This window comes from Stigmatopora argus, chromosome 10 (genome assembly GCF_051989625.1).
Source record: "Stigmatopora argus isolate UIUO_Sarg chromosome 10, RoL_Sarg_1.0, whole genome shotgun sequence".
In the NCBI taxonomy this organism is placed as follows: Eukaryota; Metazoa; Chordata; class Actinopteri; order Syngnathiformes; family Syngnathidae; genus Stigmatopora; species Stigmatopora argus.
Genome location: NC_135396.1, coordinates 185,635 through 205,511, shown reverse-complemented (window position 1 = coordinate 205,511; position 19,877 = coordinate 185,635). Strand labels below are relative to the sequence as shown.

Sequence of the window (19,877 nt, the reverse complement as noted above, 5' to 3'; positions counted from 1 at the left end):
TGCCAGAGTTGTGAATTTCCTTCCATCCAAATGAAAGTTTTGAACACAAATGAAGATTTTGGGGGGAATTATTGGTGTGTGACTCGTGGACAAGCTCGCTTATTTCCTCGGAAGACGCCGTCATTTCTGGCAAGCAATGGACGTCCAAGTTTGTCTTTTCTTGTGTGTTTCCCATCGTATCTCCCTCCCTTAGCACACCTGAATCCAATCATCTGCTCACCCGTGGGCGGGGCCAGAAGCCCGATCACGATGATTGGCTTCAGGTGCGACTGGGGCGGAGCATCTTGTCTTTTTGTCTTTCCGTTTTTTATAGCCACCGCTATCTCCCGGACCACCGACCTTGAGCGTTGGTCGTCATCAATTAAGAAGGGATCTCGGCTAATTTAGCCTAGCATAGCCTTAACCTCGTTCACAACAAGCAGGCCAGGTTAAATGGGGCATTTTCGATAGGCCCCCTTTGTAAAATATTGCAAATTCCATGTTGAATGTGAAAGTCGAAGAAAAACCAAGTGGCTTTTTTATTTCAAGCGAACTCAGATGTTGCCCGCTTGTTTTCTTAATTAGGCTAACCCGCCCGCCCCCGCCCGCGCCCGCCCCCTGTCTGGCTGACGGTTTTCGGCCAATCTGGCAACCCCCGCCCGCCCGCCCGCCGACCTGAGCCTGGCAACCACGGGCGCGGCGTAGCGCGGTGCGGTTCGGTGCTTTTGGGCGTGGACACTCAAAGACAACTTTGTGTCTTCCGGAACCGCGTCGCCGCGTCGCTTGGACCTACGCACGGAAGGATCTCTTCTCGTCTTCTACGGACGGACGGACTTGCTCAGTAAGAACTTTATTTTTTTTGCACGACGGGCGCCCTTTTCTTTTCCTTCCTTCCTTCCTTTCGTCGTCGCGTTACAACCGCGGAAAGTTCGGTGTCGTCACGTCACGCCATCGGCGACCGATCTTAGTCGTCATGTTTGCCTTTCGGAAAGACCCCTTCACCCTTGACTTTGGCCGTCCTATTGGTCCATGTGGGTTGTGCCGGCCCAGGCCCAGGCTGCTCTCGAAATATCGCTTCAACTTTGACGGCACGCGCCGTCAAATGTCAACGAACGTTGGTAGCCAGCCAGACGTTCGCTCACTTTGCTTTTCAGTTTTTCAGGCCCTTTTTTTTCTTCCCGACGATTCCTAGTCATTTGACCGGAGGCCTTTGACGGGTCCGCCCATGTCCAATCCATTTGGACTGGGAAAACTTCCCGATGTATCAATGACGTCAATTGAATTTTAAAAAAAAAAAAAAAGAGAGAGAGATCCATTTTGCTCATGGACTGTTTTTGCCATTTGACCAAGACAAAAAGCCATGCTTGAAAAATAGTTTTGGGACCAAAAGATAGCTGTCCGTCTAATGTAACGATGCTTTTTCTTTTCAGGAGATGAATTTCGCCAAACACTTTATCGGTGGCATCTTGAACGTGGTCAGGTGAGCTCTCGCCACTCTCTCCGCTCGCTCGATGCCGACCGTCTGAGGCTCACGTTTGCCCTCGTCTCCCCCCCGGCAGCAACATCGACCCGGCCATCTTCATCCCGTCGGCTCCGGTGAGTCGCCGTCTTTTTTCCGGGTCTCCCGGCATACCGGAGTACGGCGAGCGGGTAAACGGATGTCGTCCGTGCGCTTTCAGCCTCCGCCCCGCCGACCTCTGGCCTTTGAGGAAGCTCACGAGAACGATGAGGAGAAGGCCTTCCGCAGGGCTTTCAAGAAGCTGGCCGGAGAGGTGAGTGCCACGCTCGTGCCAAAACTGACCCGTGGCGCGAGGAGGAGCGCCAAAACCCACCCGTGGCTCGCTGTCGTTAAAAGCGGCACATTTGGAGCCTTGGTCGATTTTCTTTTCTTTTTTTGCACATTCGCCGTCGACGTCCATTTTGCAGAGAGCGGGAGGCCGGTGGGTCGGGTTTCGGGCACGCCCGTGCCTTCCGACGTCGGTCGGCCCCGCCCGTCCCACTCGTTCTTCCGCTTTTTCCCGTCTCGCAAGAATGTGGCCCGGCGGCGCCAAGCCCACGGCGTTTGTTTGTCGAACTGTAAAATGTATGCGCGGGGCAAAAATGTCCATTTGTGTCTGTGTTCAGGACATGGAAGTGAGCCCCAAAGAGTTGATGAACATCCTCAACCAAGTGCTCACCAAGCGTGAGTGTGGCCAAGGCCCGGCGCCATTCCCGCCGCCACGCTGAGCTAACTAACCCGGCTCGCCTTTTGCCTTCAGATCAAGCTTTGAAGACGGACGGCTTCAGCATCGAGTCATGCCGAAGCATGGTGGCCGTCATGGACGTATCCTCTGGGGCACGGGGAGAAGCGCCGATGGCGCTCGCCCGGGGACGCGTTAGAGAGGGAGGGGGTGGCCGAGTCCGGTCCTGGGGAGCCCCCGTCATCCGGTCCGGTCCGGTCTGGTCTGGTCCGGTCCTCTAGCACACCTGAATCAAATGATCAACTCATCAGCAAGCTGTCCACCAGCTTGATAGCCATCCCCATGATTTGATTGGGGTGTGTTGGTGGAGGGAGACGTGGAAAAGAGACCGGATGACGGGGGCTCTCCAGGAGTGTCCTCGGAGTTGGCCACCCATGCTTTATTTAGAGCGTCGAATGAGCCTATTTTCAGAGGGATTTTATTATTATTATGTTCCCGTCCCCATGTGTTGGTCTTTAACCGGGCCGCCCGGCAGAGCGACAGCACGGGCAAGCTGGGCTTCCACGAGTTCAAGCACATGTGGAAGAACATCAAGAAGTGGCAGAAGATCTACGAGGCCCACGACAAGGACGGCTCGGGCGTCATCTGCGCCCGAGAGCTGGGGCCCTCCTTCCAGGACGCCGGTAGGTCGGGCGTCCGCTCGCTGGCTCGCTCCCTTCTTTTTGCCGGCCCGCCTGGGTCGTCCGCTCGGTACCTTCCTTCCGCCGACCGGCCTGTCCGCTCACTTCCTTCCTGGCAGGTTTCCCCCTCAAGGACGAACTGTACAAGATGATCATCCGGCGCTACAGCGACGAGCACGGCGACATGGACTTTGACAACTTTGTGGGCTGCCTTGTGCGGCTGGACGCCATGTGCAGTGAGTCATTTTCTTTTTCATCCCGGAGGTGGGCGAGCGGGCAGGACACGTATATGCTATTCACTGGGCCTCATTTAGGATTAAAAGACCATTATAGTAAGACATTTCTTGAAACAATAGACCATGTATAATAAGGTATTTTTTTTCTTTGAAATATGACCCTCGGATCGGCCGACTCATTTGTCCCCCTAATTTTAAGTGAAAAGTTTGAAGATGCGGGTTTTGAAGCCACTACCTTCCGCATGGTTATCAGGCGCTCTACTATTTGAGCTATGTGCCCAACCCACCTCTCTACTTTTACTCGGACTGGCCTCATTTGTCTGTCCCACTCATTTGAAGTCATGTAAGACCACGTATAGAGGGTAAGGCTTTTATTGGAGTATTTGCTTGACATCTACATGATGGATTGGCGCCGCTTGTGGTTGTATCGGTCTCCTCAAGTCCAAAGTCTGCTTGCGCGCCAGTATATAGCTCATGTGGCATTTGGGTCCTTACGTTTTGTTGAATACCTTTGACGCGTCCAATCGTCTTGACGTTTTCTTCCTCCGCGTTTAGATGCCTTCAAGACGCTGGACAAAGGGAACAGCGGCTCCATCAGCCTGGACATCCAAGAGGTAAGACCCCTCCCCTCATCCGGGACCGTGTCTCTTGGCCTGCCCGCCCGCTTCAATGATTTTTTTTCTCTTTCTCCCCCCAGTGGCTTCAGCTGACCATGTACTCGTGAAGCTCGTGCCTTCTCCGCTGACGGCGGTCACGTCCGCCGCCGTGCTCACGCGCAATAAAATGCAGCGGTCGCAGGGGCGGCCCGCTTGTCTTTTGTCACTGACTGGTTTCCCGATCACTCGCAGAGGTCTCCCGTCCGTCTGTCCGTCCGTCCGTTCGGTTCCGTCAATGGTAAAACGAGTTCCCACCGTCGCCACCGTTCCCTCGTTGTCCGTTTTTAAAGCGGGTCGGCGGGCGGGGCGTCCGAGTCCTTGGCGAGCGTCCGGCGGCGCTCCGCCCCGTCCCTCAGCGCCGTCAGGGCGGCGGCCGAGAAGCCTTTCAGCACGCCCAGCGTCTCCCGCTGAAGCGTCAGCGACTGGCGCACAAAGTCCCGCTGGCCGTCGGCCAGCACCCGCAGCGATCGTGCCAGCGCGCCCAGCGAGCGCGAGACGGACGCCAGCAGGTGGCGCCCGGCGCGCTGCTGCCGCACGCTGCGACGCGCCAGCTGGGCCAGGCCGCCCGACGGCAGGGGCGACGGCCCTCGGGAGCGGGAGAGGGAAGGGGAGGAGGAAGAGTTGTCGTCGTCATCTTCTTCGTCCGCCGAGTGGGGGGCGGGCCGCGCGTACTCGCCGCCCTCGGGGGGCACCGCCGACGGCGACTTTTCGTCGCGCTCCGACGGAGGATCTGAAATGCGGCGAGTGGTTTCTGGTTAAAAAGCGTCACAGGATTACGGCTTTTCTTTTCTACCTGCGTCCTCCTCCGAAGAGTGGAAGGGGTCTCCTGCGGGAAGGCCAGAGGGGGGGAAAAGGTCAAGGAAAGAGCGGCTCGTTGGCTTCCCGCCATCGCCACAAACCCCGCTTACCGCTCGTTTCCTTGTCCGGCGAGGAAAGAGGGGAAAAGTCCAGGTTGAGTCCTCCGAGCAGCGAGCCGTCGCGGGCGTCCGGGTAGGGGTAGCCGGCCGTGGGTTTGCTCTCCGGAGTGTCTCGCTCTCGCTCTCGCTCTCGTTTTGGCTTTGGCTCCGGCTCCCACTCCACTTCGTCCCACTCGTCCGCCTCGCCGAGCGCGTCTGCCAAAAGAAAGGCGCTTTTCAGATCAAAATTCATTTAGCTTCCATTTCCTTTCTGTGGATTCTAGAGGATGCCACATTTGGGGGCTTTTTTCGACACCACTTTCTGTTTCAAGAGAAACAATCTTTGGCGGTAACGCTTTGAACCAGTAGGAACGTTCTTACCTGCCGTGGGACTCATGAGCAGGATCCCTTGGACCATCTTCTCCACCGAGTCCAGCGACTTCCTCTTCCTCCGGCCCACCGAGCCGGCGTGGGCGCACAGGAGGGCCATGCGCCGCTTGCCGTCGCACTTGAGGTCCGCCCACTTCTTCATGATTTGCCGCACCTGAGGCGCAAAAAGCCCAAGTGAGGTGCCAGAAGGAGGGCATACCGGCCTGGAAACTGAGCGCCTGCTAAGCTAAAGGGGCTCTTCTGTTAGCGCGGCAACTCCCCCACAGGTCGACCTTCCCCCCTATCTGCGTCCACAGCCTACCTCTCGGTGGTTCTGTCCCAGACCGTTGATCTGATCGGTGATCTCCGCCCACTTCTGCTTCTTGGCCTCCGCTGTCACGCCGTGGTTAAACTTTCCTGAAGGGCAAAACGGCGCCGTCAGGGCTCACGAGTGGCGTGGCGTGATGGAGGGACGAATGGACGGAAGGACGTTCAGGGTGGACTCACGCAGCAAGATGTAGCGGTTCCTCCTGACTTCTTCCAGCAGCATTTTCACTTCGGTGTAGGAGAACCTGGGCCTGGAGCCCGCCAGGCCCCGGCCGGACGATCTGGCCTTGTAGTCGTCGACCTCCCCGTGCCAGGAGCTCGCCATGGCTCTCCAGACGCCGCAACCCGTCCGATTGGCTTTGCCGCCTGTGAGAGAGGAAAGAGAAAAGATGTTTTTTAAAGGAACAGTACAAAGGCATTGAAAAATGTCAACAGTCACTAGTCACGTCCGCCTTTTCAACATATAAATATATTGCGCGTCAGTAAGCAATGTACCCAGACAGTCAAGCTGTCAGCGTCATACAGCGCGATATCTACAGAATGTTGAATTTTGTGCATACAAAAGGCTGATAAATATGGGTCGCCTTGTGCCGGTTTATGATCGCTTAATACGGGGAATTGCGACCAATAATAAGGGGAGCAATTGGCCGAGGTTGACAGCTATGTTATTGGCGAGACGGACAACGTAAACACTTTTTTTCTAGACCGGAATGCATCTCGTTGTACAAAGATCAATATACAAAGTATGTATATATATGCCTGTGTGTGCAATGACAGCACTAAGGCTTTCCATTCAATACAAGTCAACATATAGAGAATTGTACAAGGGACATTTCTTCTGTGGTGCTGGAAGGTGTCCTTTGGGTTGCTTATTACTCATTGTCAACCGGACGGGCGGCTTTAGTGGCCTATCAAATCAACAGAGCCGAGCGAGCTTCGCTCATAACGGCGAGACAAACTGCGACGGCCGCCCGGACGCTAACTGCTAGTAGCTGGCTAGCTACTAGCCGTAAGCTAGCGCACTCGATAGTCAACGCGCACCTGCCCGATGGCGTGCGATGGAGAGAGACAACAAAAGATGTGTTTTCCGACAGAATGGCGATGTCGGACCTCCTCCGATACGATGTGGAATATTTTCCGAGTGGAGCCGACCGAAGCTACCTCTTAGGTGCAAGTTTCTTCCGAGCAGTGGCCAGTGCGCTGGCGTGCGCATGCGCATGCGCACCTCGAAGACTTGGTATCCTCCGTTTTCTTTTTCGGTCACTCTTATTTGACCTTTCATGGCCGTCAATTTTCCTGACGTAGCTTTGAGTGGTAGTAGTTTTAACGTGGAGTGTCTCTCCAAACTGACCGCCAACGTTTGTACTATTAAAATCGATTTATGATCATTTTTTGGAGACTTTTATGAATTCATTATTTTTTTAAACGGTTTAAATATATTTTCTGATGAATGAATGTTTTTTGAATTATTTTCCCCCACTCCGTTTTTCTGATTGATTTATTTTGAAGGTTGTTTTTGTTGTGTCTTTCCGTCGAGTGCGTTACGCCTTCTTGTCTACGGAAAACTCTCAGGGACAAACTCGGGCTTGCTCGATGCTAGACAAGCTCAATTCGGCTGAGCTAAAATAAGCTAAGCCAAGCCAACGATTGTTTGGCGACGACATGGCGGCGCACCTGAAAAAGCGAGTGTATGAGGAATTCTCCAGGGTGGTCCAGGTAGGACGAACTTTGAGACAAACCGCTTATTGTGTTGGTTTGCGACATTTAAGAGGGAAGCCTTATACTGACCCGCTAGTTAAGTTAGCCGCCGTCGGCTAAGTGTTGTTGCTAACACCGGCGCTTTGGAGAGTAAACACACAAGTGGAGAAGGTATTTGCGTTGGTGTAAGATATGACTAACCGGCTAAGACAACTCCAACAGGACATTTGGCATTGTTAATAGAACATTCAGCCGTACGAGCTTTCCCCCCGTTTTGTTTACAAAGGGTTTTGGGCCAGTCGCCGCAGTACCCTTCCTTTTGGCTGTATATTTATGTAAGTACACAGCTGTGGTGGGACAACTTCTAGCGGGAAACGGCGATTTCTTATATCCCAATAGATTATCGACACTCCATATATCGTTTTAAATCGGCTGCAATTCAATGGTACAAATCTAGGCTCTTTAGCGCCCTCCCAGTTCAAATGAATTGGACGTCTAGCGTCGTCAACTGTCAAAGACAACGATTCCATTTCGGCTCGCGGCGTTTCTGGGTCATTTGGGGCCACTTTGGCGGCACTCCCGAGAATCCCGGCGTGACGTCTGCCGCCTCGCCGGGCAGGTCCCCGCCGAGGACGCCCCGTCCAAGAAGCTTCGCCTGTGCAAGCCCAGCAAGTCGGCGGCGCTGCACGTGGATCTGTGCAAGGCGGCCAACGGCACCGACGCCTTGCACCTGCTGCTGCAGTTCGCCCGCAAGCCCGTGGAGGCCGAGAGCGTGGAGGGCGTGGTGCGGATCCTGCTGGAGCATTACTACAAGGTGGGCTTTCTTCGCCCCCCCCGGGGCCGGACCACCCCCGTGAGTCGTCGACGGCCGGCTCACCCCCGTATGTCGTGGTGGCCCGGCGCAGGAAAAGGACAAGTCGGTGCGGCTGAAGATGGCCTCGCTGATGGGCGTGCTGGCCACCACCGAGGGCTTCGCTCCCGACTGCATCGTGGAGGACCTGCTGGCCGTCGTCCACAACGAGAGTTCGTCCTCACGCTTTGCTTGCTTCCGTCCTTGTCTGTCTCGAAATCTTCTGGTCCCGTCCCCTTTCGGTTTTTCCATCTTTCTTCCGTCCCATTTTATCTGGATTATTTTTTTTCCCAAACTCTTCCTTCAATGTTGTTACTTTGCCTATGTCCATCATTTTGACACGATGGTCTATTTGTCAGAGTCTCATCAGGTTTTGGCGCAGCTGCTGGACACGCTGCTGACGGTGGGGGCGCGGATCCCCGCGGCGGCGGTGGCCCGGCGGTTGGCGGACGTGGGCCGCCGCCACCTGGCCGACGCCTCCTTCGGCGTCAGGAACAAGTGCCTGCAGTTGCTGGGACGCCTAGGGGGCGTCGCCGCCGCCGCCGACGGGGCCAAAGCGGGCGAGGCTGCCGGTGAGTGGCCGTTTCCGCGCCACGCGGCGTGGCTTCGAGAAGGAAACCGACGGGGAAGAGGGGCGTCTCCTTTTTTCAGGAGACGTGCCGAGCGTCATCAGCGACTATTTTGCCGACCGCGACCCCAGAGTGCGAGCCGCCGCCCTCAAAGCCATGGTGAGCGAGCACGGGGCCAACTTTTTTTCTTCTCAAACTTCCTTCCTAACTTACTTCCTCCAGTTGCAGCTTCACGAGAGGGGCCTGAAGATCCAGCAGGGCATTTACGAGCAGGTGAGACGACCCCCGCCCACCCCGCGACCCCGCGGCTGACCCAAATGGCCGCCCACGCGCAGGCCTGCCGGCTGCTGGCGGACGACTACGAGCAAGTTCGCTCGGCCGCCGTTCAGATGGTTTGGGTGCTCAGCGTCCTCTACCCGGAGAGGTGGGTGCTCGGGGTTTTTGGCTCCGCCTCGGACTCCGCCTCCGTCTTTGCCGAGCGCTCAAAGGCCGTCTCCCCAGCATCGTGCCCATCCCGTCGTCCAACGAGGAGATCCGCCTGGCGGACGACGCCTTCGGGAAGATCAGCCACATGGTCGGCGACGGCTCGTGGATGGTCCGCGTGCAAGCCGCCAAAACGCTGGTATTTCTTTGAAATGAAAAAAAAAACGACTCATGGAGAGCACCCTGGTAATATGAATGAATATGCTGTGAAAATTGCAGGGCTCCATGTCCCACGTCAGTCCTCACTTCCTGGAGCAGACTCTGGACAAGAAGCTGATGTCGGATCTAAGGGTGAGCTCATCGTTGCGACTCGTTCGCCGACGGTATCGTCGTCGTCCTACGGCCACGTGCTGCGGTTCTTAGAAAAACGGGGGGCAGATGGCTCCAAAACTGTCCCCATGTATCATGGCGTCCTTTGAGTCCAATGGGAATCATTTCTAGCACGCAAAATGAAGCAAAAAGCAAAAGTGCCACACATCTTTTTGGCGTCCGTTTTCAGAGGAAGCGCACGGCCCACGAGCGCGCCAAGGAACTCTTTGCCTCGGGCGAGTTCTCCAGCGGCAGGAAGTGGGCCGACGACGCCCCCAAGGAGAGGCTGGACACCAACACGGTCAACCTGATCGCCTCGGGGGCCTGCGGAGCCTTCGTCCATGGCCTGGAGGACGAGATGTTTGGTAGGTCCTGGCTCGGCCAAAAACACAAACATTTCTCCTTTTTAACTTCAAATTTTCTCTTCATTCTGACCCGCAGTACATATTTATAATTTATAATTCATGTATTTTTAACATTTAGAAAAAAAAAGTGGAAATATTGGGCAATTCTTTTTCCAATAAAATCCGCAGCCAGTGTGCATTAATGTGTAGCTTTTCTGTCCCCCCCCCCCCCCATTTTAAAGTGTAAATACTTTTGATTCAACGGAATATTGTTTCAGTGAGAAGGAATGTGGTTTTTTTTCCCAGAGGTTCGCATCGCGGCGGTGGAGGCGGTGTGCCGGCTGGCCGGCTCATCGCCGGCCTTCGCCGACAAGTGCCTGGACTTCCTGGTGGACATGTTCAACGACGAGATCGAGGAGGTGCGCCTGCAGTCCATCCACGTGCTGCGACAGATCTCCACGCACATCACGCTGCGCGAGGACCAGCTGGACACGGTGCTGGCCGTGCTGGAGGTGGGCGGACCGGAGGGGGTCGTCCGCTACGGACGGCGCCATCTTCCTTCTGAGCCTCATTCTTCGAATCTCGTGTTTGCTCACCTAACACTCAACTCGGTTTGCTCAGGACTCGTCTCGCGACATCCGAGAAGCTTTGCACGAGCTGCTCTGCTACGCCAACGTGTCCACCAAGGAGTGCGTCCAGCTGGCCCTGCTGGAGCTGCTGAAGAATCTCAACAAGTATCCCGCGGATCGCAACTCCGTCTGGAAGTGAGAGCGATTGATCCGTCAGTGGTTCCAACGAGCATTTCAACACATTTTTTTGAAAATGTTCCTCTCTCCGCCTCTTCTCTGTTCTCGGAAGGTGCCTGAAGTTTTTGGGCGGGCGCCACCCCATGCTGGTGTTGCCTCTGGTTCCGGAGCTCCTCAGCACGCACCCTTACTTTGACACCCCGGAACCCGACATGGACGACCCGGCCTGTATCCTCCCACGTTGCCTTTTTGACCTTTTTTTTTAACCCGCTCTTTACGAAGCCAGTTCTCCCTGACCGTCGGTCGGCGTCAGACATCGCCGTCTTGGTGCTGGTGTTCAACGCGGCCCAGTCGTGTCCCACCATGCCGGCGCTCTTCTCCGACCACACCTTCAGACACTACGCCTACCTCAGGGACAGCCTCTCGCACCTGGTGCCGCCTCTTCGGGTCAGAACCGCCAACACACGCATGCCGTTTTTACATTTATTAATTTTAAAAAAGAAAATAGCTCGTAAGCTGATACATTTGCTTTTTCAATGACCTTGGTTATGAAAAGCAATTGAAACAAACACACGTTATATAATGTCTATATTAGATCATATTTTTCTTGTGCGACTTTCTTTTGTTAAAACCCTGGCTAACCGCTAGAGAATGCAAATGTGGCGTTTAGCTCCAAAAAACACTTTTAATTTTTTTTAAAGCATCTTTAATTTTTTTAACATGGTACAAGGAGTCTAAACAATGACGTTGGATCAGGTCAGGGCTACAGGTGTTTAAAAAAAAGTCTCTATTCGTACGGGCCGAGTCGTTTTGCCGACGTGACGTGAAATTGCGGTTTCAGTTGCCGGGCAGGAAGCAGCTCCACGGTTTGGACCGGGCCGACTGTCAAGGCGTGGAGTCGGCTCGGCTCTTCCTGCGGCAAAGTCTAGAGCGGGTGCTCGCCGTCCAGAATCTGGAGGCCCCCGGGGCCCGGGAACTTCTGGTCTTCACCATCCGGTACGTGGAAGCCAGCGCCCCCGCCCCCCAAGTTCGGTGGACCGCCCCTTTTCTGCCGCAACGAAAACAAATAAACGGCGCCTCTGACGCCTCAGGGACTTGGAGAGACTGGGCCGGCTGCAGACGGAGCTGGCCGGAGCCGCCGACTTCTGCGCCACCTACCTGCGCTGCCAGCTTCTCCTCATCAAGGTGCCGAAAGAAAAAGAAAAAAAAGAATCCAGATTTCATCTTTGTCGAAGCAAACGAAAGATGTTTTCTTTTTTTTGGTGATCTTTTCAATGGGTGACAATTTCTGGTCTCTCTCAGGCACTGCAGGAGAAGCTGTGGAAGACGGCGGTGCCCCTCTGCCCCCAGCAGAACGTGACGGCGGCGGCCGCCGCTCGACAGGTGGGCGCCCCGTCCGTTTCCCCCCCCCGCCTCCGGGCTCTCGCTGACCGCCCGCCATCCGTCTTTGCGCGCTTGTGTCGGCAGCAGGTTCTGGAGGAGAGCTACAAATTGGAGTTCATGTACAGCGGCCTCCAGAGCAGACAGCTGGCTGTCATCCATCACGTGCGCCTGCAGGCGCGGGCGCTCGGCCTGGTCCTCGCCGCTCGTGCCGCTCGCGGGTCAGTCGCAGATGTGTGTGTGCCCACTCAATTGTCCTTGTCGATAGATCCACCGAGGCCCAAAATACTCCGTGGGATAGCTCCACAAATCAACAGGAAAGACCCAATGACATAGAAAGATACCCACAAATCATAGCAGTTTAACAAGAATCCAGATCCAATGAGGCAGGAAGAGACCCAGAAATGCCCCTATGTCAACAGCAAGTGAGAGAAATACACAGGGAGACACCCAGGAAGGAGACCATTACAAAGGAAGATAGCCAGAAATCAACAGGAAGTGACTAAAATTCCCAGGCAGTGACCGTAAAATCAAAACACGGGTCAATGGATGTGTGCTCACGTGTGTCTGTGTGTTTCCTGCAGGGAGGATCATCTCCTCGGCGCTTGTGAAAAGTTCCTGCAGGAGCTGGACTCTTTCCACAGGTACCTTTTTATTATCATTATTTTTCTTTCACCCCCTCGCCCGTCCGTCGCCGTCCACCGAGCTCACTCCTCCCAACTCCTTGGGCAGACTGTTCGCGGCCGAGCTGCCTCACCTGCGGGACGCTTTTGCCGAGCGGCTGGCGGAGGCGGCTCGCCGACCGGCGGCCCGCAAACCCTCCGAGCTGGTCCGGATCCTCCAGACGGCGTTGAGGCAGAGCGCTCTGCCGCAGCTCGCGCTCCCGCCTCAGGTAAGGGTTGAAATTGCAGCCCTGGAAAAAGTCGGGAAGTGCCCCCAAAAATGAACAGGAAGCCAGCGATGAACACGGGGCGAGCCGCCGCCGCCGCCGGGAAAGCCCGTTTTACCACACGGTTGAGAAATGCCATTTTGGCGCACGCTATATCTTTCTGCGGTTCAGCTCCACCGAGCCACGGCCAACATCATCGAACCCACGGGGGAGTCGGACAACCCGCTCAAGTTCACTTCGGGCCTGGTGCTGGCGCTGGACGTGGACGCCACGCTGGAGCACGTCCGCGACCCCCACAATAGCGTCAAAGTGGAGGTGAGTGACGTCAAGCCGCCGTGCCTTCCCTCTCCCGGGGCCCAAAAGAAACGGGGTGCTTTTCAGGTGGTTTACCCCGACGGACAGAGTCACGTGATCCAGCCCAAGCCCGGGGATTTCCGCCAACCGGGACCGCAGCGCCACCGACTCATCACCCAGATCTACTTGTCGCACGGCGCCTGGACAGGTGAGATGACTCGCAAAGTTCCCAATCCCCCCTCAGCGTAGAAATGAGGAAGGTCTATTTTGTCTGTGAATTGAAAATGCCATTTCCTGTCTGTTTTGGGAGTATCTTTCTGTGGATTTGGGGGCATTTCCGGCTGACTTACTGACTCCGTCTCGCACGCAGAGCCCTGTCAGGTAGAAGTGCGCCTCCTGCTGGCTTACGGCTCCTGCTCCTTTCCCGGCGACTCCAAGACGGCGTGGGGCGACGGCTCGGACGGCCCCGACGGCCTCCCGTCACCGGAGGGCGGGGTGGAGGGCGGCGCCGAGGGAACCATCCCCTTCAGCGAGCCCGTCAAAGTCTTCATCGTGCCCAAACCCGCCAGACGCTAACCCGCACTTTTAAGGGGAAGGACGACAGAGACGTTACTTTCTATACATGGTCATTGTTTTTTGTTTTGTTTTTTAAAATAAATCCGCTTGGCCAAATTCAAGTCAAGTATCCTCGTTCAGTTGCGACGCTGACAAACAAGGAGAAGATGTGGTTTGGCCTGGCCCCGGCCGGCCGGCTCTTTAAGCGCCTTTGCCTGCGTGGGTTTTTTTCCGGGTACTCTGCTACTTCCTCCCACATCCCCAAAACATGCACACTAAGCTAATAGAAGACGACAATGCGCCTAGCTATGAGTGATTGGTTTTTGGTTTCCTTGTCCCACACTTGCTGCCCAGAGCTGGCTGGGATAGGCTCCAGCACCCCGTGAGGACGAGCGGCTCGGATAAATTAGACGAGCCGCTCGTCCTCACTGCGTGTTTGCGCATGCTCACAACGGCACATGATACCGACGCTGCTAAAAGTATTGGAAGTCAAGAGAAAATGTTCCCCAACCGGGATTCAAACCACACCTGCCCGCATGGCAGTCAGGGGAACGAACCTCAACGCCATGAAGTGGCCACACTTTACCTTGTGATTATTGGAAGGTCTTGACTACACATGGTTGTTTCTATTTAAGGGTCAAATGATTCCCAACTGGGATTCGAACCCCAACTGTCTACATGGCAGTCAGGTGAACAAACGTCTACACCATGAAGTGGCCACACCTTACCTTGTCGTTTTTGGAAACCCTTGACTACACACGGTCGTCTCTATTTAAGGGAAAATGACACCACACCAGGAATTGAACCACACTTGCCTGCATGGCAGTCAGGCAAATGAACCTCTGCACCACAAAGATTAGTATTATTATATCAAATGGGGGGTATATTATTATATCAACCCCATTTAATATACCCCCATATGTTAAATGGGGGGCCCCATATACTATATACACTTACAGTAAGTGTATATAGTATATGTATTTTTTGTTATGTGTTTTATAAACATACATAGATGTGTAATTAATACATTTGATAGTGTTGTTGTCGATTAATAATGTTAATGAAGAGTAGATTAATGAATAAAAAGTCTGATACACACTTGTTGAGACCGCAAATAACATTCTAAAGTTGATTTTCTTTCATAGTATTTCAGCCATTTTATGCCTTCGACAGTGCTGGGCGTCCCATCGAACCTTGAGTCCTTTTTGGACTTTTGAAAGACTTCTTTTCCCACAAGTCCACGCGCCGGTATAACGCATGCGCACCATGCGCTGGCGGTCCGGGTCCGGTCGCGGCGTCTGACTATCATGGCGGCAACGTACGTGGAGATCCTGAGGAGCGAGTTTCCTGACATCGACTCTGAATTGTACGACTATATCACAGGTGAGAGCCCCAAATTACGCTCCTTGTACTCCGGGTGCCCGGTCGCTTTAAGCCAGGGATGTCGTCGCTGGTTTCTTCCGGGCCAGAACAGCGTGTCGAGCCGGTCGGCCGGTCGGCCGGTCTGCCGGTCTGCTGTTCGGCTGTCTATCCGGTTGGCTGTCTGAACCGAGTCTGCCTGTTAGCCTACAAGCTAGCCGGCGTGGCTGACGGGCACGGCCGAGTTTGGTGCTCCCTTGCCGGCTACTCGCCTCCAGGCCGGCCGATTCTTCCATCTTTTTCTTTTTCAAATCAAGGCAAGCGGGATTTCAAACGCAGAAAGTGAAATGGCATTTTTTTAATCCTTTTGTCAAACCCAAAAGATGTGATTTCACAAGATTCCGTGGGTCATTTAACTTGACATTTATGTGACAGCAGAGCAGCGTGATTGGACTCATTTGTTAAAGTTAGCAATAGCTGAGTCATTTATTCACTGGACAGTGTGTGTTGTGGTACTTCAGAAAGGGACAAATTAGAATGAAAAGCACCATAGACGTCCAATTCATGTGGAAACTCCTCGTTCCAATAGATGACACGTCAAACAATCTCCGCCAAGAAGTTACGCTTTGTCGGGTCACGAGAGATTCGTAGAAAAGCTCCAATTCCCAGGTCCAAACGTAGCCCGGCCACAGTTATTTCAATGCCCGTCTTTTTTCTATGTTTATTCATATTTTCTTGATTTATTTCGACCTTTTTGTGCTCAGGCGTGTTGGACGGCTGCGGGGCCGAGTTCGAGGATGGCGAGGAGGTGTTCGAGGCCGTGGGCGGCGTCTTGCAGGAGGTGTCGCCCGACAGCAAAAACGAGGACGACGTTCGACACATCTGTCTGCGGATGTTCAACACGCTGAGACTGTGAGCCAGGCCGCGCTCGGGCGCCGCTTTCCATCTCGGGGGTCGCCTTTCCCGCAGACTCTAAATGGCCCGCCGCCGCCGCCGCCTTTGCCTTTGCCTTCAGAAGCCGCTGTCCATCGTCCCAGCGTCAGGTGCTGCTGGACACACCGGTGCAGCTTTCCCAGATGTCCGTGGAGCCCGGTGAGCCGCGCCTGCATTCTTATTTTTTTTAAAGGCTTTTTAGGGGCGGGGTCAAGCTGACGCGCAAAATGTTCTCTCTAGCTTCGGCCAATGACGACGTCCAAGGCATCTGGATGATGAAGCGCGCCCAGAACACGGTAGCTACCTCGCCAATGACAATGGTCCAACTGGAAAATGTGAAAACCAGCGTCCCGTGTGTACGTGTACGTGTCTTTCAGATGGTGGACGCCAAGAAACTGGAGAAGGCCGAAGCCAAGCTGAAGGCCAAAAACGAGCGGCGCAACGAGAAGGACGCGCAGAAGACGCCCGGCCCACTGTACGTCTTTCCTCCCCCGTCCGTCTCGTGCCATTTAGCCGCCACGCTACGCTAACCGGTGGCGCCTTTGCCCGCAGTGTCCTGGAGGAGGCGTCGGCCAGTCAGGCCAGCAGTAAAAAAGAAGGGCGCGCCGAGCAAAACCGCAGCTACGACATCCGCATCGAGAACTTTGACGTGTCTTTCGGGGAGAGGTGAGGCCAAAACCCTTTATTAATAGTCGTCGCCGTTAAATGGACTTTATTTTTGGACCTAGTGTCAGCGGATATGCTTTTTATAGCTTAACCGACCGACATAGTGGGCGGGCGATATATGGATCCCCCCACCCCCCAAAAATCGGCCGATATCATTGGACAATGCTAACGGCGAGCTAACGGGGGCGCGTGCGCGTCAGGTGTCTCCTCCAGGGCGCCGAGCTGTCCCTGGCGGCCGGGCGACGCTACGGTCTGATCGGCCGCAACGGCTTGGGCAAGACCACGCTGCTGAAGATGTTGGCCGGCCGCAGCCTGCGCGTCCCGCCGCACATCTCCATCCTCCACGTGGAGCAGGAAGTGGCGGGCGACGACACCAAGGCGCTCCAGAGCGTCCTGGAGAGCGACACGCTCCGGGAGGGCCTGCTCCGAGAGGAAGCCCGCCTCAACGCCCGCGTCGCCAACGGGACGTGAGTGCCGCCGCATTCCACCGCTTTTAACCGATCGTACGGATGTTCACGTCAAACCGCCGTTGATCTTTCGTGCCGGGCTCTCTATTTCAGAGCGGACGGCGGGGAGAGCGTTCGCCTGTCGGAAATTTATGGCCGACTGGAAGAGATCGAGGCCGACAAAGCCCCTGCGCGGTAAGCGGCGTGGAGCGGAAGCCGCGCCTACCGACCGACTTGGATTGACGTGCGTTTGTCGTCCCGTCAGAGCTTCCATTATCCTGGCCGGTCTGGGATTTTCCCCCAAAATGCAGCAGCAGCCCACCAAGTGAGTTGACACGTGCGTGTACGCGCAGGCCACAATAATTCATCACCGACCGACCGACCGACCGACCGAACCAATCCAAATCCATCCATTCTGAATTTTGTGTGCTTGTGTGCGTAGAGAGTTTTCCGGCGGCTGGAGAATGAGGTTAGCGTTAGCGCGAGCGCTCTTCGCCCGGTGAGTGCCCGCCCAAACGCCCGCCCGCTTCTTTGACGCGCTGGCCGTCGGCTGACGTGTGACCATTGTGCCCTCTCCGTCCTCAGGCCCGACCTGCTGCTCCTGGACGGTAAGTCACGCCACCTCTGCTCAACCCCGGAGCCTTTTTGCGTCGTGGAACGGAGAAACCCGACTTAAAAAAACGTTTTGCGTCAAACTAGTCATGACACATCATCTAGTAGTTGCCTTTGGAGAAGTCCATATGCGCGTGCTCGTGTCGCACCGACACCGACAGAAAAGAGGCCTACTTTTTGTGCGCTTAATTGATTGGCCGCCGTCGAGCGCAACGGATCGATTGGCCTTTTACGTAGCGACTTGTTTCCAGAGCCTACGAACATGTTGGACGTCAGCGCCATTCTGTGGCTGGAGAACTACCTGCAGGTTTTAGCCACCGTCGCGGCGGGCCTCCGGAGGCCGGCGCGGGTGGGCCGGAATTGACGCGGGCTTTCCTCCCTCCCCCAGACGTGGCAATCCACCATCTTGGTGGTGTCGCACGACCGCAACTTCCTGAACGCGGTGGTGACGGACATCGTGCACCTGCACTCGCACAGGTTGGACACTTACCGGGGCGACTACGAGAACTTTGTCAAAACCAAAGATGATCGACTCAAGAACCAACAGCGGGAGTACGAGGCGCAGCTGCAGTACAGACAACATATCCAGGTGAGGCGCCGGCCAACGGACTCGGGAGATGACGGCGGAGGAGGCCAATATCTGCGGCCGCAATTAGCCACGCGCTCCGACCCGGCTCACGGCTGTCCGTGCGTTTCAGGTGTTCATCGACCGTTTTCGCTACAACGCCAACCGAGCGGCCCAAGTGCAGAGCAAACTGAAAGTGTTGGAAAAACTGTAAGTGGCGGCGCGGCGAGCGAGCGGTCGGCCGTTGGCGTCGACCCGACGACTTACGCCGTGCTTTCCGTCCAGGCCCGAACTCAAGCCCATCGAGAAAGAAGTCGAGGTCGCTTTAAGGTAAAGCCGACGCCACCGCCGAAAGGCCGTTAGACCACGAGAGCGTCCGATTCATGCGAGGGCAAGGGCTTGGGGCCAACCTTCCCGGCTGGCTCCTCCTTTCCTTCCTTCCTTGGTTCGCTCGCATTGAAATTGGCGACATCCGTGGCGGACAAAATCAATTGTGACTGATTTTGAAGTGTGGTCAACGACGGCATTGCAACCCTCTCATTTCATCAGGTTTCCGGACAACTTCGACAAGCTGTCTCCCCCCATCCTGCAGTTGGACGAGGTAGAGTTCTACTACACACCCGAGCAACGCCTCTTCTCCGGACTCAACCTGTCGGCCGACCTGGAGTCTCGCGTCTGCATGGTACGCCGGTTCGTCTGACCGCCCGCCCGCCCATCCGTTTATCCAATCTTATCTGTCTGTCACCCCCGGCCAACGCGCAGGTGGGTCAGAACGGCGCCGGCAAGAGTACGGTCCTCAAGCTCCTCATGGGCGAGCTGACGCCCGTCGGCGGAATCCGACAAGCGCACAGGCGAGATGATCCTCCGAACCGTAAAACGTTCCAAATTTTGACCCCCCCGAACCGATCACCAAAGCGGCCATTCTTGATATTGCAGAAATCTGAAGATCGGGTATTTCAGCCAGCACCACGTGGACCAGTTGGACCTTAACGTCTGTTCGGTGGAGCTGCTCCTCAACAAGTTCCCCGGTAGGTCAAGCTGCGATTGAGACATGCGGTCGGCGTACTGACCGCCGCCACCCCCACGCCAGGTCGGACGGAGGAGGAATACCGCCACCAGCTGGGGGGTTACGGCATCACGGGGGAGCTGTCTACCAGGCCCGTGGCCAGCCTGTCGGGGGGCCAGAAGAGCCGCGTGGCCTTTGCCCAGATGACCATGGCCAGGTACGCCCGAAGCAGCGACAGCACTGGCACCGGCAGCGGCTCACCCCGCCTCCCTCCCTCCCTCTTTCTTTCAGCCCCAACTTCTACATTCTGGACGAGCCCACCAACCACCTGGACATGGAGACCATCGAGGCGCTGGCCCACGCCCTCAACAAGTTCAAAGTCAGTGTTTGACGTCCGACACGTTGGCCGACGGACGCGAGAGCGCATAGGGTCGGGGCTGGCAATTGGCTCGAACGTCCATTGGCCATCGTGTGTCTTAACGTTTACTATTTTGAATTGTAACCCGGCCAATGGAACTGTGTGTGCATCAGGGCGGCGTGATCCTGGTGTCCCACGACGAGCGCCTGATCCGGATGGTGTGCAAAGAACTGTGGGTGTGCGAGGGCGGGCGAGTTTGGCGCATGGACGGCGGCTTCGACCAGTACCGCGAAGCCCTCCACGAGCAGTTCAAGAAAGAGGGCTACCTGTGAAGACCCCCTGCATATTTTTATTGTTAACCCCCCCCCCCCTTCTCCCTTGTTCATTTTAACGTGCAGATGTTCTATTTACTAACAAAATAAAGCATGCACGCGATGTGCACCGTCAATTGGTTTCCTCACTGGGTTGAAGGTTAGTTAGAGTTGATCATTT

General features: G+C 55.5%; 4 protein-coding genes across 9 annotated transcripts; 3 read left to right on the top strand and 1 right to left on the bottom strand.

Annotated features, from left to right (window-relative positions):
* The first annotated feature begins 641 nt into the window (after positions 1 to 641).
* On the top strand, positions 642 to 3,901 carry LOC144083174 (calpain small subunit 1-like). Of its 2 annotated transcripts, none has more exons than XM_077610743.1 (10): positions 642 to 820; positions 1,410 to 1,459; positions 1,539 to 1,575; positions 1,659 to 1,776; positions 1,808 to 2,161; positions 2,238 to 2,302; positions 2,695 to 2,842; positions 2,959 to 3,075; positions 3,631 to 3,689; positions 3,773 to 3,901. In XM_077610743.1, exons 2-10 carry the CDS (start codon positions 1,413 to 1,415, stop codon positions 3,797 to 3,799), a joined length of 972 nt encoding a protein of 323 aa, XP_077466869.1. In that variant the 5' UTR covers positions 642 to 820; positions 1,410 to 1,412; the 3' UTR covers positions 3,800 to 3,901. The 2 variants fall into 2 exon arrangements, with proteins under 2 accessions (XP_077466869.1, XP_077466870.1); XM_077610744.1 differs by having other exon boundaries at positions 650 to 820; positions 1,659 to 1,751; positions 2,104 to 2,161.
* On the bottom strand, positions 3,432 to 6,654 carry LOC144083171 (uncharacterized). 3 transcript variants are annotated; one of them, XM_077610735.1, is made up of 7 exons: positions 6,485 to 6,654; positions 5,504 to 5,689; positions 5,319 to 5,413; positions 5,009 to 5,171; positions 4,640 to 4,843; positions 4,525 to 4,557; positions 3,432 to 4,461 (listed from the first exon to the last, which is right to left on the bottom strand). In XM_077610735.1, exons 1-7 carry the CDS (start codon positions 6,603 to 6,605, stop codon positions 4,016 to 4,018), a joined length of 1,248 nt encoding a protein of 415 aa, XP_077466861.1. In that variant the 5' UTR covers positions 6,606 to 6,654; the 3' UTR covers positions 3,432 to 4,015. The 3 variants fall into 3 exon arrangements, with proteins under 3 accessions (XP_077466861.1, XP_077466860.1, XP_077466862.1); XM_077610734.1 differs by having other exon boundaries at positions 6,365 to 6,620; XM_077610736.1 differs by having other exon boundaries at positions 4,529 to 4,557; positions 6,365 to 6,620.
* Positions 6,655 to 6,781: 127 nt separating this feature from the next.
* Positions 6,782 to 13,562, top strand: ints4 (integrator complex subunit 4). 3 transcript variants are annotated; one of them, XM_077610715.1, is made up of 23 exons: positions 6,782 to 7,039; positions 7,641 to 7,835; positions 7,927 to 8,044; positions 8,231 to 8,443; positions 8,523 to 8,599; positions 8,663 to 8,713; positions 8,776 to 8,864; positions 8,942 to 9,035; positions 9,143 to 9,214; positions 9,423 to 9,597; positions 9,883 to 10,088; positions 10,198 to 10,340; positions 10,435 to 10,550; positions 10,636 to 10,769; positions 11,164 to 11,318; positions 11,414 to 11,507; positions 11,625 to 11,705; positions 11,790 to 11,923; positions 12,287 to 12,346; positions 12,435 to 12,594; positions 12,763 to 12,906; positions 12,973 to 13,093; positions 13,256 to 13,562. In XM_077610715.1, the coding sequence occupies exons 1-23, from the start codon at positions 6,986 to 6,988 to the stop codon at positions 13,459 to 13,461; spliced, it is 2,892 nt and encodes a 963-aa protein (XP_077466841.1). In that variant the 5' UTR covers positions 6,782 to 6,985; the 3' UTR covers positions 13,462 to 13,562. The 3 variants fall into 3 exon arrangements, with proteins under 3 accessions (XP_077466841.1, XP_077466839.1, XP_077466840.1); XM_077610713.1 differs by having other exon boundaries at positions 6,786 to 7,039; positions 8,942 to 9,062; XM_077610714.1 differs by having other exon boundaries at positions 6,828 to 7,039; positions 8,942 to 9,062; positions 11,793 to 11,923.
* A 1,101-nt stretch (positions 13,563 to 14,663) lies between these two features.
* Positions 14,664 to 19,833, top strand: abcf3 (ATP-binding cassette, sub-family F (GCN20), member 3). Its single transcript, XM_077610726.1, has 21 exons — positions 14,664 to 14,823; positions 15,564 to 15,711; positions 15,815 to 15,891; positions 15,973 to 16,028; positions 16,110 to 16,207; positions 16,285 to 16,398; positions 16,599 to 16,865; positions 16,959 to 17,039; positions 17,110 to 17,169; positions 17,287 to 17,343; positions 17,430 to 17,452; positions 17,708 to 17,763; positions 17,845 to 18,045; positions 18,155 to 18,231; positions 18,307 to 18,351; positions 18,571 to 18,703; positions 18,784 to 18,872; positions 18,958 to 19,049; positions 19,112 to 19,244; positions 19,319 to 19,406; positions 19,559 to 19,833. Exons 1-21 carry the CDS (start codon positions 14,748 to 14,750, stop codon positions 19,715 to 19,717), a joined length of 2,130 nt encoding a protein of 709 aa, XP_077466852.1. The 5' UTR covers positions 14,664 to 14,747; the 3' UTR covers positions 19,718 to 19,833.
* The last annotated feature ends 44 nt before the right edge of the window (positions 19,834 to 19,877 follow it).